General features: G+C 38.6%; 1 protein-coding gene across 3 annotated transcripts in view; it reads right to left on the minus strand.

Annotated features, from left to right (window-relative positions):
- Nucleotides 1–21722, minus strand: part of LOC105452358 (helicase domino) — a 30613-nt gene that overhangs the window by 3731 nt on the left and 5160 nt on the right. For all 3 annotated transcript variants that reach the window (XM_011693388.1, XM_011693390.1, XM_011693391.1), the window contains 27 exons: nucleotides 21220–21458; nucleotides 20530–20856; nucleotides 19773–19983; nucleotides 19266–19486; nucleotides 18934–19068; nucleotides 18757–18844; nucleotides 18153–18346; nucleotides 17578–17676; nucleotides 16596–16911; nucleotides 15991–16165; nucleotides 15505–15691; nucleotides 15193–15329; nucleotides 14815–15001; nucleotides 14372–14690; nucleotides 13408–13494; nucleotides 11886–12149; nucleotides 11446–11765; nucleotides 10865–11157; nucleotides 10364–10736; nucleotides 9890–10086; nucleotides 9570–9684; nucleotides 8907–9266; nucleotides 8527–8745; nucleotides 1967–2002; nucleotides 1410–1575; nucleotides 626–1116; nucleotides 140–433 (listed from right to left, as the gene is read on the minus strand). In XM_011693388.1, coding sequence (XP_011691690.1) covers nucleotides 140–433; nucleotides 626–1116; nucleotides 1410–1575; nucleotides 1967–2002; nucleotides 8527–8745; nucleotides 8907–9266; nucleotides 9570–9684; nucleotides 9890–10086; nucleotides 10364–10736; nucleotides 10865–11157; nucleotides 11446–11765; nucleotides 11886–12149; nucleotides 13408–13494; nucleotides 14372–14690; nucleotides 14815–15001; nucleotides 15193–15329; nucleotides 15505–15691; nucleotides 15991–16165; nucleotides 16596–16911; nucleotides 17578–17676; nucleotides 18153–18346; nucleotides 18757–18844; nucleotides 18934–19068; nucleotides 19266–19486; nucleotides 19773–19983; nucleotides 20530–20856; nucleotides 21220–21458 — 6050 coding nt within the window. The remainder of the gene's footprint in view (nucleotides 1–139; nucleotides 434–625; nucleotides 1117–1409; nucleotides 1576–1966; nucleotides 2003–8526; nucleotides 8746–8906; nucleotides 9267–9569; nucleotides 9685–9889; nucleotides 10087–10363; nucleotides 10737–10864; nucleotides 11158–11445; nucleotides 11766–11885; nucleotides 12150–13407; nucleotides 13495–14371; nucleotides 14691–14814; nucleotides 15002–15192; nucleotides 15330–15504; nucleotides 15692–15990; nucleotides 16166–16595; nucleotides 16912–17577; nucleotides 17677–18152; nucleotides 18347–18756; nucleotides 18845–18933; nucleotides 19069–19265; nucleotides 19487–19772; nucleotides 19984–20529; nucleotides 20857–21219; nucleotides 21459–21722) is intronic.

The following is a 21722-nucleotide window of genomic DNA, read 5'->3' on the forward strand; positions in this document are numbered from 1 at the left end:
CGAATAAAAACGGTTATAGTGATTCTATGACTCGAACGTAAATATTAAATTCAAGGGAAATTAAATTAAACATAGCTCTCTTTGATCAAATTTATTTTGCTCAAGACGAGAATAAATTTTAATTGTCTGTTATACTAACTGCCTTATTCAGCTTCTCCAGCTTGATCCTATCGGCGCGTCGCGTAGCAATTTCAACCGGCGTCAACGGATTGTCGACCTGTATTTTGTACTGTTCCACCAGGACAGTGGCGTTCGAGGGAACATTCCTCATCATTGGACTCACAATGGACGTTGGCTTCACGGTGGGCGTTCGCTTGTTGGATACGGACTTCATGATTTCGTATCTCTGACTACCCGTCGACGTGAAGGAACTGTTTTTGTCTTGATTGTGTAACTGCGATGTTCTCATCGATCTGTTGCTCTTGCTTTGTTGCTAAAAAAAAAAACAAAAAACAAAAACATAATATCAGATGTTTATTCTAAAATTTACTTGTTTTTTCTTGGTATCGTAACGGATAAATAAGAAACGTTTAGGACGAGATTATACAAATAATACAGATAATCTTTGCGAGAAAAATTATAAACTCGACATACTTTGCCGTCGTGTGTCAAAACAGCTACGTACCTCGGAAACCGGCAGGGTTTTGTAAACACTCGTCTTCTGCTTCTTCTGCTTCTTCGGCGCGGTGTCGTACAGGAGCTTACCCTCCTCCCTAGGCATTATCACAGACTCGTATCTGCCCCTGCAATGCTTGGGCGATCTGAACAAGCGCGCGCCGTTGTTGATGGTATCGGCAACCATGTCCCAATTGGGCGTGTGACCGGGCGAGAGGATCGTCGTGTTCAGCGGTAAGCTCTGATAGTTCTGGATGGAATGCAGCAGGCCCCATTCCTCGTAGACCAGCCAGTCCATGGCTTGGTCCGGTTCCGGTGAGGTTTTCGTCACGTGCGACGAGGTCTTTAGGACCGGCATCGGGGGACGCACGACCGCGCGATACTTGTACAGCTTCATGTCGCGGCGCATCTTCATCAGTGCCGGTGACGGCCGATCGAAGAGCGACCTTGGCGCATACACAGACTCCTCTTTATGGCGCATCATCTTCGCGGGTCGACAACCTGCGGACAAAAGCAACATTAAGCCGATCGAATGAAAGGAGACAGATAGACATGAATAGGGGAAAAATCTTAATTCACTCCAATTATCACAATCGAAATTTTAAAAATATATGCCAAGTTAATTTTTTTCATATTATTCCAATTACGATCTTCACTTTAATTATTATACGACAAGTTAAAGGACAGCAACTTTCACTTAGTTATTCTTAAAATATACATATTGTGGATTTATATATTTATTAAAGTATTTTTTAAAGAAAAAACTAATTTTTATTATTTACAAATTGACTTACCGTCATCAGTGATACCGATTTCGATTCTGCTCCTGTTCCGTTCCTTCTTCACGTAAATCGGCGGCAACTGAGCCTCTGTCATGGGGATATTCTCATACAGAAATCCAAGAGAATAATCAATATATACATCGTTATCTGTCGTGGGAGGTGTTGGCGGACACCACATCTAAAAGAAGACTCAATTAATCACATGTTCTTCAAAGAACAAATTCAATAATTCAATCATCTATTGCACTTCATTATCAATTGAGAACATTATATTTTTGTCTCTATAATATGATTTTTTATCTTAAATGTTTGTGCTGCATCTATTTGGCATTTCTACAATAAATAACTAATTTCTATCTGTGTCACAATCATATAAATCATATAAAAATTATTGTTCTTCAGTCTCTTACGGAGCAAATAATAAATTAAAGATTAATAAAATATATCAATTATCATAACGCAAATTATAATACAAAATGCAATTATAAAATTTAACTAACAAATAAACGGATCTTTTTTTCTCAATTTTTTGTGCAATAAAGAATAAAAACGTATTATTTCGCACTTACTGGCATTTGCTCCATCGTGTGTTCCGATAACCAAATCTGCAAGATGTTAAAGTTACACATGAGACTTTAGGTGGGTTCCATTTCATACATGATGCGCGTGATGTATCATTTCATCCTTGTTTAACATTCAGTGAACAAGGATAAGATGATACAACATGCGCATCATGCATGAAACGGAACGCACGCATTATGCGATTCATGAGAGAATTCTCGTTTTCATATGAAGTCCGTCTCTGTACTCGCTAAAGTTTGCGATTGTATGTACTATTGATCATCACGTTTTCAAGTAGTGATTTTTAATTTTCTTTCAATCAAGTCAATAAAACTGCTTTGAAAATTCTACCTTCGTTTAAATCATAAATAAGATAAAAAACTGAATTTCCAATAATTAATGTAACAATACATATCTGCACACGTGTAACAAAAAGTATAAGAATTTCGAGATTACAGAAGAACGGACCCGACACGAGTAAACTTTCGACAAATAATGAAAATAAAGAAAGAGAGAAAGGAGGGAAACTTTTCCCGATATTTTCGTTCATTTCTAGAAAGATTCGAGAAACATATGAAATTCAAGAAACGTTCAGTTATAATATCGAGACATGAAAAATCTCTCTTCCACGTTATCCAGTTAATAGATTACAAACTTAGAAACTCTAATTCAAAATAAATTCGAATACATTTACTTATATTCATACCACTTTCTGAGAGCTTTGACTCGAGCTTTAATTTCCGAGGATATTTTAATATAAATGTCAAATCTTAAAAAAGCCGTAATAAATTTCCTTCGATAATAACTTTTTCTAAGCAAACCTGAACTCAAGATTTGCAAAAAAAAACTCATCGTAAAAAATAAAGAATGGGACATCCGTAAACGTTCAAAGGTTCTCGTTCCTCTCATTCCAAAAATATCCTTGAGAAAGAGTTCTTCACGATATATTCCTTTACATCTATTGCTGCGTCATTGTCTTTTGCGTTACGTACGTATACGGAATGCGGAATACGTACATAACGCACAAATGAACAAATATTGACGCAGTAACATACAACGTGTCTCACTCATGTGCCTGCTCATATCTTGCTGCGGACTCCAAGTTTGGAATGGCAAAGGCAGTGTTTTGGTGCCATTTTAATGGAACAACTTTTTATTGGAGCTCTTTTTCTCTCTTTTCTTTTTACGCCTACTGTATGTAAAGTACAATGTATGTATATATATATATATATATACATATATATACATATACATATATATACATATATATCTTCTCGAAAAATGTGCGGTCATGATAGCCTTGCCACACCAAACCGATATCGAAAGGAAAAAAAAGTCATTCTTCGCGTTTAAATATAAACAAGCACATTGAGCTGAGAATGATTTGACACCAAAACGGAACTGAACCTTTGATCGACACAGACTTGGAAACGCATCAAGAAATAAGGGTACACATTTCGACATATAGCAAGGAATATCTCGTTTATTTTTTTTTCTTCTTCGAACTCTCGCTCGATCATACAAAATACAGGCACGCAACTTAATTATTACTGTGTGTGAATTTGTGTACGTGTATGTATGGTGGGAGGAGGCAAGTGAAAAGGGCGAAGGGACATCCTTACGCATACACAATAATATATATGTATAGTGTATATATTACATATACATATGATATGTATATGTAATATAATAATCAGGTCGTTCGCCTGGTTGAATTACGTAGCTCAAGGCGGCACGATTAAAACTTCTTCTCGTTTTGGTTCCCCGAGTACTAATCGAATTGCGCAATCGTCCATTACTTTAAATATATTATATCATACCAAAATCATCTTCAAACTCGAGTAAAAAAATTCAAATCGAATTATCATGAAATAGCGGAAATAGAATGGAATCAAACTATGCGCTTTCTGTACTCCTTTTTTTCCCTTTTTTTTTTAAATCACGTTTCTCGCTCGTGACGCCTATCGATGTACATGTAATGATTAGTTTATAGCGTGGCGCACTAGAGAATCGCTTGACCGAGGCCGGTCCGGTCCTCGTTTCTAATATAATACATTCGTTCATTTCGCTCGTCACGCCATATTTATATAAATCGCTAGGCATACGTGACTGAAAAAAAAAAATTAAAATCCGTCTCTTGCCTGTCTGCACTTTCCCGTTCTCTAAATTTTAAATTTAACGGAACACTCGCAGGAAAAAAAAACAAAATAAAAGAACAAGGTAGATCAAAGAACGCGGCGAGTGCAGCCAGGAGAAACGTATCCACTAATATCTTTACAACGAATAAAGATGAGATGAGAGGTGGAGGAGGGGAGGGGGGGGGAGGGGCGCGGTGGCGGCGGCGGCGAGACGGAGTACAATTTACAACGCTACAAATATTACACGTGTATTATCCGGTACAACCCGGAGGAAATACATTGTTTATCGTTATTATACTGTGATTATGTACAACAGGATGCGTACTCGTGTCCCACATTAACGCTTACCGTGTCTATTTGATTCCGTTTTATTTCTCCCTCGTGGAGAAATATCGAGGATGGCTTTTCCCAAATAAAAATTTCTCTCTCACCTCCGACCTTTCTCTCACCGTGGACTCTCTTCCTTAAATTTTCTTTCATTCAAAATTTCATTTAAAATTTCTAATGTAATTTTCTTGATACGGAATTTCTCTCATATGTAATGCTAAGAGCTAAAGCTTCTCTCTCACGTACGTTTCTTACAGAATTTTCTCTCTGTCTTCTATAACGACACGATTATTCGGCAGGGAGAATCAAACAGCCACTGAGCGATAAAATATAGGATAAGTACGGGCAGAAGACGCGTTATCAACGCGCGATTAATTAATTACAGACGTAATTTCTAAAAAACCAGGTTTAGATTAGTCTTCATCCCATGTGAAACTTCTTATTTCATATATTCCTCATTAGAATTCTTTCAATGTTTATTAACTTAACTATTAAATAACAATTTTTGATATTTAATTTTTATTTTACTTTATATTTTATCTTAGAAGAAATAAATTGATAAATAATAAATAAAAAAATGTAACAAATAACAAAATATTCAGTAAACTCAACTAAATTAAAATATGCAAGCTTTTACAGCTCCATCATAAATTCTCAGAAAAAAAGAAGGCGGAATTTGTCTTTCTCCTTAAATTAATTTTTACTCTTTTGCAAAAAAATTCTTTTTAACTTTCTATAAACATATTATTTTTTTCTCTCCTCACATAAAAAAGATCCATCTAAATATTCTAAATCTATACGCGCCGCGAGAAGTGAATTTTTAATTTTTTATCTCAAATCTTACGAGAATAAGTTTTATAATCTTTTATTTCTCTTCGATATTACTGTACAAAATTAATGCGCAAATGAAAGGTGCGCGTTATATATAAAAAAAATTGTTATTTGTTTTATGCATTATATTGAAAGAATATTAACGAAAGAAATATCAAGATAAGAATATCATGCGATAAAAGGCTAAGCGTAAACCCGGGCGTCACGCGCACGGTAGGCGGATTGAGTAGCAGACGCAGTAGTAAATTAGCAATATTCCACTGCCTGGTAAAATGGCAATTGCATTCCCGACAGAACAACTCGCGTCGTCGATAACCGCAATGATGCTTCAGCGTGGCTCAAGATATCGCGGAACCCTTCAGCTTTTCGGACCGAGTCGCTGCGACGGAGGAGGACGAAGAGGAGGAGGAGGAGGGCGAGGGGGAAATCTGCGAGGAGCGACATCTCTTATACGGTGGATCCTCGTCGCTAACGTCGTTAGAGCCGTCCTCGTCCTCCAGCGAGTTCGCTACAGTTCTGCCGCGCTTCGTTTCCCTACGCAGTCGCCTGGACTTGACGTCGGACGACGAGTCGTAACTCTCATGATCGGTCTCCTGCTCCCGCAACGCGTCCGCCGACAATCGAGTCACGGAAATGGAATCCCTGTCCTGAATCCTCGTCTCGCAATTGACATTGGATTTGGACTGACTCGACGGGATCTTGCTGCTGTTATTCCTCGTGTCCAGAGTGAGAATGGCCACGACCTTAGCCGTTCTCTGAGGCTTCTCGCAAGACGACAAGCCCGTGGCATTTTCACTCTCGCCGCTCGTCGACGGGATCCGCGCCTGCTTCGAGGCGCTCGCTCGGAGCGCGGAAGCGGGCGAGGACAACGGCGACGATGCCGACGATTTCGTCGACAGAGCGGAATTCAAGAGCAGCCCCGAGCGAGTCATCCTGGGTACTTGTTCATTGTTGTGACTGGGCGGTACGTTGGTAGGTCGGGGCGTGTCCGGACGGCGGTGTCTCGCCGGGGCCACGAACGTCGCCGGGCCGTCCCTCGACTCCGGCGGCGGCTTCATCGGCGGTATCGATCTACTGCGTCTGAACGGCATCGGTGGACTCAGCAGCAGGCCGTTGTCCTGGCACTGCTTCGAGTTCCGGGTCGTGTACTTTTCGACGCGACCGCCACCAGGCAGCGCCGCGTCGATACTTCTCGCGGGATAGTTCACGGCCGCGGATCTCGTGATCGGTCGCGGAAAGGGGGTGTCCGGTCGTCGCCTCGGCGTGAATTTCGATGAATTTTGCGTCGTCGTCTCGTCACCGCTGACCGGCGGAGGAGGCGGAGGAAGCGGCGGCGTCCACGAGTGGCTTGTCGATCGCGTGATCCTGCTCTGCTCCGCGATCGAATGCGGCGAACTGTCGATTCTCCGCGTTCCCTGGCCCGTTTTCGTTTGCAAACTACTCTTACTCTCCGCTACCGAATCGGCCCTGTCGTTCGCTACTAATCGCGCGTTACCTTCCTCTACATGATTGACGGTCGAGCAAGTTTTTGAGCTGCGAGTCGTTACGCCTCGCTGAACCGTGCTCTCCACCTTTCGTATTCTGCACTTGGATTCGCTGGAATTGAATTCGCTTTTCGCCGAGGGCGTTAAAAAATCGGGCGCGTTCGATGTCGCGTCGCTCGCATCTTTCTCCATTACTTGCGGCAAAGCGTCTGAACTCTCGCTCTTCGAATTGAATTTCTGACCTCCGGGCTTTTGTGTTGCCGAGGACATCGCCGGCTCGGCGTTTTCATTAGCCTCGTCGCAATTGTCTCTATCCTCGACCGCGTTGTCACGAGTAGCCTCATCGGTATTTACATTAGCCTTGGAATTTCTCTGCAGAGTAGGAAGGCGGGGTATCGCGACCGATACCGGTTTGGAGACCGCGTCGGCCGCCTCGGGGCTACTGTTTCGCAGCGTTTTCGACCGTAGAAGGGGAACCGAGCGACCCGAGGGCGACTCGACGCTCCTGTCCGGCGCTTCTCTCGGCGCGGCGGCGGCCAATTTCCCTCGCGCGTTGTTATTGTACAAAGAATTAGCTGACGCGCCGAATTCCGACTTCGACCGAGCCGCCGCCGTCGTCGTCGTCGTCGTCTCCTTCGAGCGCTTCAAGGACGCATCTGGCTGCACCGCGCTCGGAGGAGATCGAGAATCCCTCGCGCTGACATTCACGTCGAGATTCTCCGCGTCCTCGTTACGATTCACCTCGGACTCGAGTTTCCTGTAGGTCGCGGACAAGATTTTGTGCGAGCACCGCGTCACTTGAACGGAGCAGACCGTGATTAAGTTAGCACAAGTGATTTTCTCGTCGCTTCTCTGTTTCTCTTTCACACTCTGACCGTCCGCCGCACCGTTATTGGAGGCCGATTCCGACGTTCTCGTTTGATTCGACTGCGTTTTGGCGACGGGTGTCGTATCTACGCGTTCACCGACGGACCGCCCCGCGTTGGACTCGGCAACGCCTGATCGCCCCACATCGTTCGAATCGATCGAGGACGACGCGAGATCACGATCGTCCTTCCTCGGATCTCGCTTGTCCTTCGACAAACCGCGATCAATTTCCGTCGCCTCCGTCTCGACGACCTCGGACTTTATGTTCTGACTGACGGATACCTTAGCGTTCGCGTTAACCCGAATGCTCCTCTTACGACACATGTCGACCGACGACGGCGAGGAGAAGTGTTCCTCGGACTTCGCGCGATGAAACTTCTTGCGCTGCCGGCGAAAGTTCGGCTTCACACCGGGCAGAATTGGGCTAACGTCCAGGGTCCAGAGATTGATCTGTACATTCCCACGGGATCTGGTGCGCGGACTGTTCAGATCAAAGTGATTCCGGCTGTTGGAGCCAGAGCCCGCCAGACGCCCCTTTCGTCTCGAGAAACCTCCCCCACGCTTCGAATCGTCGCGATTATTCGCCCTACCGTCCTCGTTCCCTTCGCCGGCCTCTTCCTCCTCCTCCTCCTCCTCGTCGCCCTCTTCCTCCTCCTCCTCCTCGCCCTCATCCCCCTGACTCTGACTCTCCGTGTGACTCGATTCCTCATCGAGGCTATCCTCAACCACGTCCTCCTCCTCCTGCGACTCCGAATCCGAGTCCGATTCGGTGCTAGTAGTCTCATTTTCGCTTTCCGACGACAATTCGCGCGCGCGCCTCTTTCTACCACCGCCACGTCTACGCAAACTTCGTCTACTCGGTACCATTAGCCTCTTACTAACTAATCGCCGGGAACCGCCCTTGGCGGCAGTGCTATTAACCTGATTCTGCGCGTCCTCGCGGCCAAACGTCAGCTTCTCGTCGTCGTCGGCGAGCCGCATGCGTCGCTCCTCCTCCTCGCGCAAGGCCCGCAACCGATCCAGCTCCCACTCCTTCTTTTGCTCCTCGAGTTCCCGCTCGGCTGCAGCCAGTTGTGCCGCGGAGAACGCGCCTTCGGATTCCTCGACGAATTTCATTGCGTATCGCTCAATTGGAGTCAGCTAAATGAAAGATCAGAGAACCATCAGTCGAGAAGTTAACGTAAAGATTTATATGACAAGTGACATGAAAATAAAATGACACAATCGACAAAAGAAAAAAACCAAAGCAATCTATAATTGATCGAGCGATCGACAAGATAAAAAAAAATCGTTTGACCTACCTGGGCCATCAAGCTCTGAACTTCCTGTTCTGCCTTGCTGACCTGCGTCTCGTCTTTATCAGCTTCTTCCAGCGGAATGTTCTCATCGAACTCTGCGAGATCGGCGACAGCTTCCGCCTTCGCAATCTTCGCAGCCTGAACATCAAGATCTTCCTCAGCAGCGGCGAGAGCGCTCTCAAGAGCGCCCATCGCTGCCTTCTCCTCCTGCTGTCCTGAAAGGCCACCTTGAAACGACCCTGCTGCCGCCACGTCCTTGCTCCAGGCCTTCTCTCGATCCCGACTCTGTTCGAGTACTTCAGCCATTCGCGCTGACGCGTCGTTCTCCGTTTGATCGATGTTAAACAAGTCTTGAATGGTGGACTGCAAATAATCTTATTGTTATACAAAATGTATAAACTGAACACCTCTCGTTTTTAAATTAACCGAAATATATCGGTAAAGCCCACTGCATGCAGAATACTTCGCAAATCGAAACATAATTTTTCGGCCAAATACCATAAATTTTCTTAAGCTTGAAATGGTATCATTAAAAAATATTTAAACTAATGAGATAAAATAAGAGAAATTCTCTTGAAAAATAATTTCACATTTCTCGCGAAAGTGACAAAAGAAATTGTGTTTCTGATTAAACTCGCTCGGCTTAAATTCTTTTTGAGCACTTACACTTTTGAAGTACGCCGTAGTGAAGTTACCGCCTTCAATAGCGAGATCTCCTAGCAATCGTTTCTGATTCGCCTTCTTCAGAATGTTTTCTTCGACAGTCTTCTCACTAACTAATCTGAAATATAAATCGTTATGCTATGTATTACCTCGCCGTCATACACGTTAATTTGAGCTATTTTTGCAAATGTAACAGATCATTCTAATTATTTTTAATATTTAATAAACAATTAGATTATTTTTAAATCAACAAAATGTAAGTTTTCAAAGCTATCAAGTTATTTCTTCTGTCATATTTATATTTATCAATTCGCGCCGTGTACCTGTAGATATGTACGTCCCGCGTTTGTCCTATTCTGTGGCATCTATCTTGCGCCTGGGCATCCATTGTAGGATTCCAATCGCTATCATAAAATATTACTGTATCCGCTCCCGTAAGATTTACGCCGACACCACCAGATCGCGTCGATAGGATAAAACAAAAGATTCGCTTATCGCCGTTAAATCTCTCCATCAGAACCTGCACATCAAATCGCCACTCTCATTAATACTCATTCATATTATTTTTCATTTAATCTCGCAAAAAAAAAATACATTTTGCGTGGATGAAATTTTCTATATTTTTTGTTACAATCTTAAAGTTAATCATTACGTGGACATATTTCTAAAACTGGCAAAAAATTGATATGCTTTCAATAATCGTATTTAAAATTCCAAACAAGATCCACAATTTAAGAATTTAAATGTTTATGCAACAAATTGAAATATTATAATATATAGTCAATAAATCAAATTACCTGACGTTGATCCACCCTGGTAGTGCCGTCAAGCCGCAGATATATGTGCCCATGGAAATTCAAGAAGGCTTCCAATACGTCCAGCATTCTGGTCATCTGCGTGAATATGAGGACCCGATGATTTTCGGACTTCAGCCTCCTCAACAGACGATCCAGCGACTGCAGTTTGCCGCAATCGTACTGTATCAGTCTCGGATCGGGGAACTGCGTGAGCATGAGGCTCGAAATAGGATGGAACAGAGACAATTTCGGCGACAGCTGCCGCTGCAATTCGGTCCACAGGCGACGCTCATTCCACAGCTTGTGCGGCGGCGGATGGGACACGTGGAACCGAGGGACTGGCGCGCGTACAGCCGGCACGTAGACGACATATCTGCGTATATTGAAAAACAAAGTAGATTTTTATTCAATTCCAGAAAAGATGACGATCTGAATGACAAAGATAAAAAAAAAGATTACTCTACATATTAATTATATTTACAAATTATATTGGATATCAACCTTTCGAAGACCTCTTTCAGCTCTTCAACAATCTGCTCCGTGCTCTTGATGGCTTCCGCGAGCGCCTCCGTATGTGAAAAGAACTCTTTTCGAGTACGAACGTTCTCGTCAGCCGTCGCGCAATGTACCCAACCGTCGTGCCAACGACATGCTGTCGTAGGTTTGCCGATTCTCAAAGCCATGAACAGATCTTCACCGTAAAGCGGACACGCCGCGCATCTTCGTTCATTGATGTTTGCAATAAGATGCAACTTGTCCTGTCTCCTCTGCTTCCTTTCCTCTTCCAATTGCGGCTGAAAAATAATAAAGAATCTAAATCATTACGCTATATATTATCTCGTCATACATGTTAATTTAAGCTACTTTTGTAAATGTAACGAAAATTATTTTAATTATCATTTTAAATATTTAATACACTATTAGATTATTTATTTTTTCTGTCTATTAAATGAGAGCGCCTCATAGATAATAATTAATATTTAGTAAAATTAGACAATTAGATCAAATTAAAACTTTTTACAAAAATAAAAAAATAAAACTAGAAATAATCAAGTAAATCATTGATATCTATGTTTAATTACCATATGAAACTCAGACTTGGGCTGTTCTTTGCTCTGCACCTTCGCGATCTCCTTCTGAGTCTGTCTGGTGACAATATTGCGTATCGTCTGCGATTGTTGCTGGCTGGCTGTCTGCTGGCTGTTGTTTCCGCTCGCTGATGACGACTGCGAGGCGGTTACGTTCAGAGGAGGTACCCTCATGACGGGCCGACCGCTCGGCACTACCCCGCTAACGACCTTGTTTACCGCGGCGGCGCCGGTCGTAGACAGACCCACTAGCGATTTAGAGGACAACACCGTAAAATGTCGCGATCCACTCGGCGTCATGACTGGAAACGAAACTGTCAGTAAAAAATGTGTTACTTCTTTCATTTCTGATCCAGATCTGTCACTGCCAACAAACGTATAGAGTTTACGAGAACAATTTCGAGAAAATCGTAAACAAATCGCGGAGAACCAACCTGTGTTAGCGTTCTGTTGACTCGGCGCCAGAATGAAGTGTTTGCCGGTAGAGGTTTGCACGAAGTGCGCGATAGCGCCGGGCATCGCTATTCTCTGGATGGAATCGCCTTGCTTGACCGTGACGGTTTGCGTCGTCAATCGTTGGATGCCATCTCTAATGCTAGCGTTTCCCATCGCGATCCTTTGCGCGTTCGTCGCTACCGTGGTCGAGGTCGCGGTGGTACTTTGCAGATTGTGCCCCGCCAAAGTTGCCATAGGGATAGCTATTTTCAATTTAATAAAAATTTACATCGCTTCATATTTTTATATACACTTATAACGGGTGGCATCCGATTTATCATGTCCCGATCGATCGTCAGCCACTCAGCGCTTGAGCAGTGAAAAATCTCTAGGCATCGGCCGTTGTGAGTGGCTGTGGTCAATCGGGACGTGATCAAACGGGACGCTCCCCTTACACATTTCATTGTACGTGTTACGCGGTAAAATAATAATTTTCTGTCACTTGTAGAACAATTATCATTTCCTTAATTTTTTTCGAATACATTCAAACGTCAATGTATTTAAAAATAATATAAAAATATAACGCCAATATAAGTACAGCAACTATATCAAAACATATCATAATTGAAAGATTGATTTTTTTTTACAAATGTGCCCTTAGTTCTAGAATGCTTATAAACGGTAGGATTATAAACAAGCTGGCCCAAGGAATAATTAATTTAGCATCACTGCAAAAGCAATTGTCTAGCGAGAAACTCACAGCGACACTCACTGATCTGTGATGCATAATAATTTCGTATTAATTTTATTTTGAATGTAATATATCGAATAATAAAAACTAGATTGATCAGGGTGGGTACTCAAATTTTGTAAAAGAATTCCCTAAAAATTCCCGGATTTTCCAGGAATTTTATTCAAAATTCCAGGTAAGATCAAAGAATTTCTCGATACAACTTTAAAATAAATTAAAAACTAAGAGTTCTATTGTAATAACGTACAGAACTTGGTACGTAAAACAATTTAATTTTCTCATGTTTAATATTTCCATAAAAATTTTTCGAACGTAACGAAAGATTTTGTATGGAGATGTAACTACATATGTAAAGATTAAATTGTTTCATGCATCAAGTTTTGCGTTATTAGACTCTCGTTATGCCTGATTTTTTATTTCCGGATTATCGTTTTTTAAATTGAAGAGTCTTTATATAGTATATGTCAATTTTAAAATAAATTAACTTTCAATATCAGGGGCCTTTGATATGGGGCCATGATTATTTTCTAAAGGAATAAAATTAAATTTGAAAGTAAAATTCAAAAATTTTCCCTGGGTACCAATAAAATTCCATAAGAATTCATGATTTTCAAGGATAAAAATGAAATTCCCTGAGAATTCCAGGTTTTCCCGGTAGTACCCACCCTGTTAATATATTCGGATGTATTAAAAGATTATAAATACAAATTCTTTGAAAATGTATTACGGATTTAAAAATAATAAGTTTGTGTCAATCTGAAGTCGCTTACCCTTCACGCTACCCTGATGCTGCACCAGTTGCACAGATAAACCTTGCAATTGACCTTGACCAGCCGCAACTCTCAATGTAAGAGAACCTAAGAATAACAGTTGTTGCATTTCGTGTTCGATTGATGTATATATTAACTTAAAATATATTGATTAAATTGAGAAATTAAAAGAAACAAAATTACTTAAATAATTAATTAAAAATTTGATACAATTGAATGCATTAATGGCAGCTACATTCATAAAAGTATTTTGCGAATCAATATTTTTTTATAATTTTCCATATAGAGCAATTAAAAAGATAACTAATTACGTAAAAAGATACTTCTCAAATATTACAAACAAATTTGATTAAATATAAGTGCATGGCAATGCATTTGTAATTTCAACGTTATTGCATTTTTTATCAAACTTAAATATTGTCTACATATAAATTTTAACAAATACTTTCTTCTTGAATTATACAATAACTAATAAGAATTAATAAATTTTAGATATAAAATTTTAAGTGCAATAAGAACGCATCAAATATAATCCTGTTAAAATTCTTGCCTCATAACCCGGGATAAGGTTTTCTGTTTCTTCACATTTCCATTTATTCCATTGCGTTAATCCTTTCATGACCAATAAAAAAAGATCTCATTTTATTTATTTTCTTTTTCTATGAATCCATAGAATCGTACTAGCAATTATAAATTCCAAATAAGTAAAATTATATGATCTCATAATTTTTTTTAATAATTCATAATTTAATTTAAAAAAAAGTTGCATTTCTATTCTATTATTTTACTGTATATATCAGTTTATTTTATTTTCTTTTAAAAATACAATTACTATCGCTATTTTAAATCTTTTTAATATCTGCGTCTTTTGAGACTCGCAAAATATAATTTTGCTACTAATGGATAAATTGGCCATGAAAATGTTAACGACTAGTGCGATAAGATAGGATTAGCTTGGACCTACCTGATCCCGGACCACTCTGGCTGGTATTTAATGACTTTATCAAGGGGGACGTACCCACTCTTGGCGTGGGTAATACGCCAGCCGTCTTTAGCCTGTTCGGCGTCTGCTGTTGTTGCTGCTGCGGCTTCGGTTGGTCCGACAGTCTAACGTTGATCTTGAGCCGGCCTGATGGACACCTCGGTGCTGGTTCCGGTTGCCTATCTATCTCCTCTATTAACTTTCTGGGTGTTTGCAGACGATTCACTCTGTGCGCTGCAAACGCACTGATCGTCGTCTCCAGATTTAACAGCAGAAGATTCAGGCTAGACAATTGAATGTGCTGCAAAATCAAAATCACAATTCGAATAAATTGAAAGAGTTGGTCGAATTGGTCGCTTCAGTTTAATTACGCAGATAAATAAATCAAATAAGAAGATGATGAATAACGAAATCTATTGTTTTACCTTAAAGGGATCGTAATCGAGCGCGGTCCAGATCAATGAGGCGGTCACGAACTCGATCGCTTCCATTTGAAATGGCGAAACGGTTGGTCGCACCTCGAACAGGTTTGGATGATTACACACCTTTCGCAGTTGCATCAATACGTTAATCACACTCAACAGATTCCCGCTGGCGAGTGTTTCCTTCGTTCTTTAACGATACAAGAATAACCATCGTTAAATACAAGTAACAGTTGATATTCTAATTAAAAGAATTTATATAAAAATTATATGAAATTAAGGAACATTCTGACAAACAAAAATGAAAAAAGAATACCGTGTATTTTCAAACAAAAAGAAGCACTTTTTTAAATTTTCAATATAGCGTTAGAATACACTTACTTTGCCCTCGACATAAAGTCATCGTACAGAAATCTCTGACGCTTTGACAAACGGCACATGACCACATGCTCGTATTTCTTCGGCAATTGCTTTTCCACTTCAGTTTTCAATCGTCTTAAGAGAAATGGTCGCAACACCTACGGAAAATGTCATTTATTAAATATTAAATATATAAAAAATTAAGTATTTGTACATGTATGGTACATTTCTATGTTAAACAAAATTAAAAATTTTTTTGGTAATGTTATAAAATAAATTTAAAAAAAAGAGAAAAAAAAAGATGAGAAAATAAAACAAAAACTACGTACAGACCTTATGCAGACGACGAATTATATTCTCGTTGTATTCGCTGTTCCCTTCGATCATGCCCGTGACAGGATTGCTAAACCACTCTTTGAATTCGCGATGAGATTGAAAAACGTTAGGCATAAGAAAGTGCATAAGCGACCACAGTTCCATTAAATTGTTTTGAAGGGGTGTGCCAGTAAGAAGTAATCTCCTACAACAGATAAAAGTGATATTTTAATTTTGTGTTGATCAATATGTGAAACAATTTCCACCACTTTCAATTAATCAGTATAGACAGTCTAGACTCATTTTTTGTATGTTAAAAATATATTTATAAATTTATTTAAAATTTAAGAAATGCAAGAAATTTCGAAAAATTAATATACTAAATTTGATTTAATGTTTCTTTAATAACGTTATGTATAACGTCGTTTTAAAGTGTGAATGAAACTGCCATATTTAACGTAACTTGGGGAATATGCGACAAAATGTATAATATAGATTAGTTACCGTTGTGTCTGGAAGTTTAAAAGCAACTGCCATCTTTGCGACTTAAAATTCTTGATATTTTGCGCTTCATCCAAAATAAGGTATTTCCATTTTTTTCGTCTAAAACTTTGGTGATCCTGTATTACTAATTTATAGGACGTAATGCATATATGGAAGGCATTTGGTTTTGTCCAACCTAATGAACGTAGAAAAGAATATATAAATTTTATAACATTCAAATTTTGTAACATTCAAACGATCACGATTATTAAGAAAATAATAAATATCAATTGTTTCTCCAGACAGGATTCGTATGTCAGACAACGATCGATTTTTGACACGCGAGTTTTAAATGGAGAATTTCGCTATCTCGCTGTTTATAATAATACAGACAATGTCATTTAGAACTAATGCCTGTTGTCGGCAGCGAGTAAGATTACAAAAATTAGGCCATAAAAAGAGTATTTAATGATAAACAAAAATTTTTTAAATCAAATATATGTATGTATTTGAAGTTATTTATAATTTACAATTTGATTACATAGAAACCTGATTAGATAGTTAAACAGATGCAGTAAAATTAAAAAAAAATCTCAATATTTCAAGTTAGTAGTGTCATATATTACCCGTTCGTTTTTGTTTCCTTTCCTTCTGTGTACCGTAATATGTCAGTATTTTGAATCCGGGACACCACTTTTTGCATTCCATTTCCCAATTGAGCATCACAGAGGTCGGCACGATTATAAGATGCGGTCCCCAGTTTCCCTTCTCACAGGCCAGATGCGCCAACAGCGCGATAGTTTGTATAGTTTTACCTAGACCCATCTCATCAGCCAGGATTCCGTTTAACTTTCTATCGTACATAGTGACAAGCCAGTCCAGTCCTATGTGCTGATACTCGCGAAGATGGTGTTTCAGAAGGAAAGGTATTTTAGTGACAACCTAAAGACAGATATAAAGAGATTTACAACAAATTTAATTTTGATGTTCTTTGATAAATTTAGAAATAACTATCTTAGCAAACTGAAAAAATTGTTATTTAATTTTTCATAATTATAATTCTATTTAATTTTCCCAATTTTCACATAATTTGATTTATTGTATATATAAATATTCATTCACTTGCATCTAATTAACAATCTTAATGACATTTAGCTAGCGGAAAATTTTTCACGTTCAAAGATTTATTAAAATTTATTTATTTGAAAACTATTGATGCTTCAATATTTAAAAAATTAATGTAATGATAAAATATTCTGCATATAGATTATAGAACATGAATTTTGTAGTGATTATTTTCGAGAATAAAGAACATGTTTATTCAAGGGAAAATTATCACTGTTAATTTTCCTTTCGTAAATGATGATGAGCAAAATTGCTGCTTCACCATCTTGGATCGAAAGGATTATTTATTAAATATTTAAATTGTTTGATAAAAAAAATAAATAAAATTAAGAAACAAAAATGTATACATACAAATTTAAAAAAGCAACTTAATAAAAAAATATCTACATATTTTTCTGTACATATAATACACGAACGTGTATTTTTACACTCTGTATAAGGTTAATAAAACAAAACGCGTAGAACAAACGTCAGCAAACTTACACTAGTGGTGAGCAATGTATTTCCCTTAGGCTGGATGCTCTCGGCCAATGCGGCAACGTTATCCATTTCGTTACGAGCGTCCGAATCATCATCTGCGACCTGTAACAAAGAACAACCACGTCATGTGACAAATTGAAAAGATATGTATATTAATTGTTTCTCCAGACAGATTCGTATGTCAGACAACGATCGATTTTTGACACGCGAGTTTTAAATGGAGAATTTTGCTATCTCGCTGTTTAATAATACAGACATCGTCATTTAGAACTAACGCCTGTTGTCGGCAGCGAGTAAGATTACAAACATTAAGCCACAGAAAACAATATATAATGCTAAACAGAATTTAAAAAAATGAAAGATATATATTCGAAAAATGTATTCAAAGTTATGATTTATGATTCAAAAATATAGAAAATAGCAATGGAAAAAATTAAAAAACAAAAAATAACTCAATCAAATCTTAACATAGAAAAATTATTAGTTTGTAACAAAGAATGACTAAGAAAATTAAATAATAAAAATCAACTTTACAGTGAAATTTTCACATATCGTTATATACAATAAAGAAGACTCACTTTATTGTCCGATTGTTTTTCCGCAGAGAGGTCTTCAAGAAGTGATTGAAGTCCCACATCCGCCTCAGTATCGCTCTGCGTCCGAGTTTCTTCCTCATCGCTATCGTGATCACTCTCTTCGCTTTCATTCTCGCTGCTGGTTACTTCTTCGACCTCCTGTATCGCTTCCTTGTCGCTACTTTCCTTATCCGTACCTAAGGGAAAATTGACATTCGATTAAATCGACTTGCCTTTATTCTTTCGACAAAAAAATGTAATCTCCGAAATTTTCTCAGACAAATGCCTCAATTCACAGCACGGATAGTAATTGAGATAAATGAAAACCAAATATCTCACACTGTCAGTTGACGGTAGTAGGTATCATCACCGAAATTTATACAAATAAAAGCACTTTTGTATAATAAAAATTTCAACATAATAATCAAGATAATAATAATTACAGATTTAAATTTAATATAATTGTAAAAAAAACTATTTGTCTTAAAACCACTTATAAATCAAAGACATTCAAATATCATAATTAAAAAAAAAGCGTGCTTGAGCTGAATTTAATACCAAAAATATTTTTGAAATAAACATTTCAAGAAATTGTTTAAAAACTTACCATCAGCTTCTTCGTCTTCATCCATCAACATGTCCGACATATTTGCATATTTGGCTGCGAGTTCGTCGATGGACATTTCATTATCAGCCTAAATAAATACAAACATATTTTTATTTAATCTGGAAAACGATTTACAATAATCAAACATAATTCTTGACGTTAAAATGAATTATGTACCTTAAGTTCATCAAGCTCCCGCTTATGATCGATGTCTCCTTCTAATCTTTCCTCTTCCATAATAGTGTCTTCTTCATCCGAAGATTCACCAGACGCTGCAATAAAGTCTGCATCTGCGTCAACCGCTTCATTTTCCTGTAACAAAAATTGTAATTACATTTTATTTTTTAATAGGCAAACTTTTAAATAGACAACAAGTTAGCTTCCAAAACAATTCCACCAATTAAAGAAAGAATTTTTTTTACTATCAACTCACGTTATATATAAATTTGATACATATAAAAAAATAAAATATATTTAAATACTTATTTTACTTTAAAAAAAAAACGTACATTTTGATCCTCTTCGTTCGTTGCATTTTGCGGCGACAGACTTCTGTTGCGATCCTCCAAATAGTCTGGTGGTAAGTCTTTTAAAAGATCTTCCAAAGGTATTTCCGATTCCCTTTTTAACAACTCCACTTCCTCCTTGTGATTGGTCGTTTTCATTTCCTCTTCGGCTTTAGCTATGGTCTCTTCGTCGTCGTCCGAACTCTGATTTGGCTGGAATTCCTCTGTAACAGGATGTTGTACAATAAAATTAAATTATTTATATACAAGCATAATGTATATAACTACATAACTTTCAAGTAATATGCAATAATTATGACATTAAATGTTCAATAATTTAAATTTTATCATGCAATAACTTTGCATTTCCAATAATAACGAAGTGAACGTTACAAGTTAATAACAATGTTAATTAATACATTTTATCGATTGTATGCATTAATCGTAATTACATGCCATGTACGTTTATCATAAACAGAAATTAATTTTATTATTCAAATTAAAACATACCGTCGGAATGACATTTTCCCAGTGGAACTGGCGAAGAGATACGTGAACTATTCATGGAAGCTGGAACACTCTGTGGACCATCGGTCTTGTTGAGACCCTCTGTCAGCCACGTGGAGTATTTCTCCGTTTGGCCCACAATAAAATTTAAATGTTGATCCAACGCCTTCTTCCGTTTCTCTTCCAGCCTCATGTGCTGCTTATACTCCACAATCTGTCAACAAATTGCAATTACAAGAGTTACAATAGTGCAATAATAATAATGCTGTTTATAACTCCAATTTTGTATATTTTATTATAATAATTTTGTCCATATTTATTTCACGTGTATAACATTTATTTTTAAAACGCGTAAATGTTATACATAATGTTTGAATATTCTTACTAATTATTAATAAGAAACGTTACATGTTCACATTCAATTACGTTTGCAAGATTTTGCGTTTAAGCAATTGAGCATTAATTCGATAAAAGTGTCCTGCGCGAATTCTTTGGTTGAATTTAAGAGGAAACCATACAACCATACACAATGCGCAGACTTTACTGTTCCCACAACGAGCACACGCTTCCGATAAAGATACATCAAGAAGGTCGGCTTAATTAGTGTGGGGTAAAAATAAAGCTAAATCATCAATGTAGCTTTAATATATAAAAAAAGATGATTATAAAATAAAAACAATTTTTTCGTCAAAGCAAATTAATAAGGAGGTCAACTGCTTTCATTTAAGTTTCTAAATGTGCGTTTTAGCTTCTTGCTTACTTTCTCGACATTTGCCCAGAAGTTTTTAACTTCCTTGGCAACGTGGCTGGCGATCTTCTTCAGCCGAAGCTCCTGCGACTTCTCGGCCTTCTGCGCCTGAATTGCCTTTTCCTGAAAGTACTTCTGCACCATTCTCGCGCATTTCTTCGCCGCCGCCTTCTTCCATTTACGCTCTTGGGCGAAGTCAGCGGCCAACCAGACCATTTCCTCCAGCAGGTAATCCCAATGGGCTTTGGTACGGGTCGGTTCTTGTACCTTTGGCAATCGCCGTTCCGACCATAATCCCTCGCGTTGCAGCTCCGCAATCCTTTGCATTACGTATGCCTCCTATATCCCAATAATCGCAGCCATTAGCGTGTCACGTAAAATTTTAATATATACGAACGCTTCGGTCTTTAGGGAAAAAACATGTGTATATTAAAAACATTTATATTAATACGCATATTATTATTCTAATAAAAAAATAATTGAGTAAACTGAATTGTTTTAAACATGCTTAATAAAAACAGAAGATATAAATAAAATTAATCAAGTAATAATTGATTAGTTATTTAAAAAAAAAAACCTATAAAAAATTATATCCATACGAGTTAGGAGCGAGCGCGTGTTTAATGAGACACTGATATAAATATTTCTGTTTTCTACAACGCAAAAAGATATAATATTGAAATAGTCAGTCGTGGCAATTACCTGCTTAGCTTTTTCCACAATTTGCTCCTGATTGTTCGTGATATCACAGGAAGTAGTTATGGTAGTGGGTGTAGACAACTTAACGAGCTTAACGACAGGTTGTGGACTATTGAGCGCAGCTGTTGTCGTAGGCGTTTTCGGGGTGGCGACGGTGGTTATAGACGGCGAAGACTTTTCCACCACCGGACTCGCGGCCGTGGTCGTCGATTTCGACGGGTCCGCAACCACCGACGCTCCACCTGAAACGATGAGATTGCCAATATTAAGTAATGTGAATTGATGCATAAAAGAAAGGGCAAATCGAAGAGATCTGAATACGACAGCAATACATATATCCATTACTTAAAGATACTTCTTAAATTTAACGAAAAAAGTAGGCAGGTAATTAATACGCTTCGCGCGAATAACAAACGGCTTGATGGATAAACGAAGGACGAGTTCTTTAGCATAATTCCATAGGACAGGCAAGAAATGGCACGAGATGGTACACATCTACACGGTCA

The sequence above is a fragment of the Wasmannia auropunctata genome, unplaced genomic scaffold, assembly GCF_000956235.1.
Source record: "Wasmannia auropunctata unplaced genomic scaffold, wasmannia.A_1.0 LD336033.1, whole genome shotgun sequence".
NCBI lineage: Eukaryota > Metazoa > Arthropoda > Insecta > Hymenoptera > Formicidae > Wasmannia > Wasmannia auropunctata.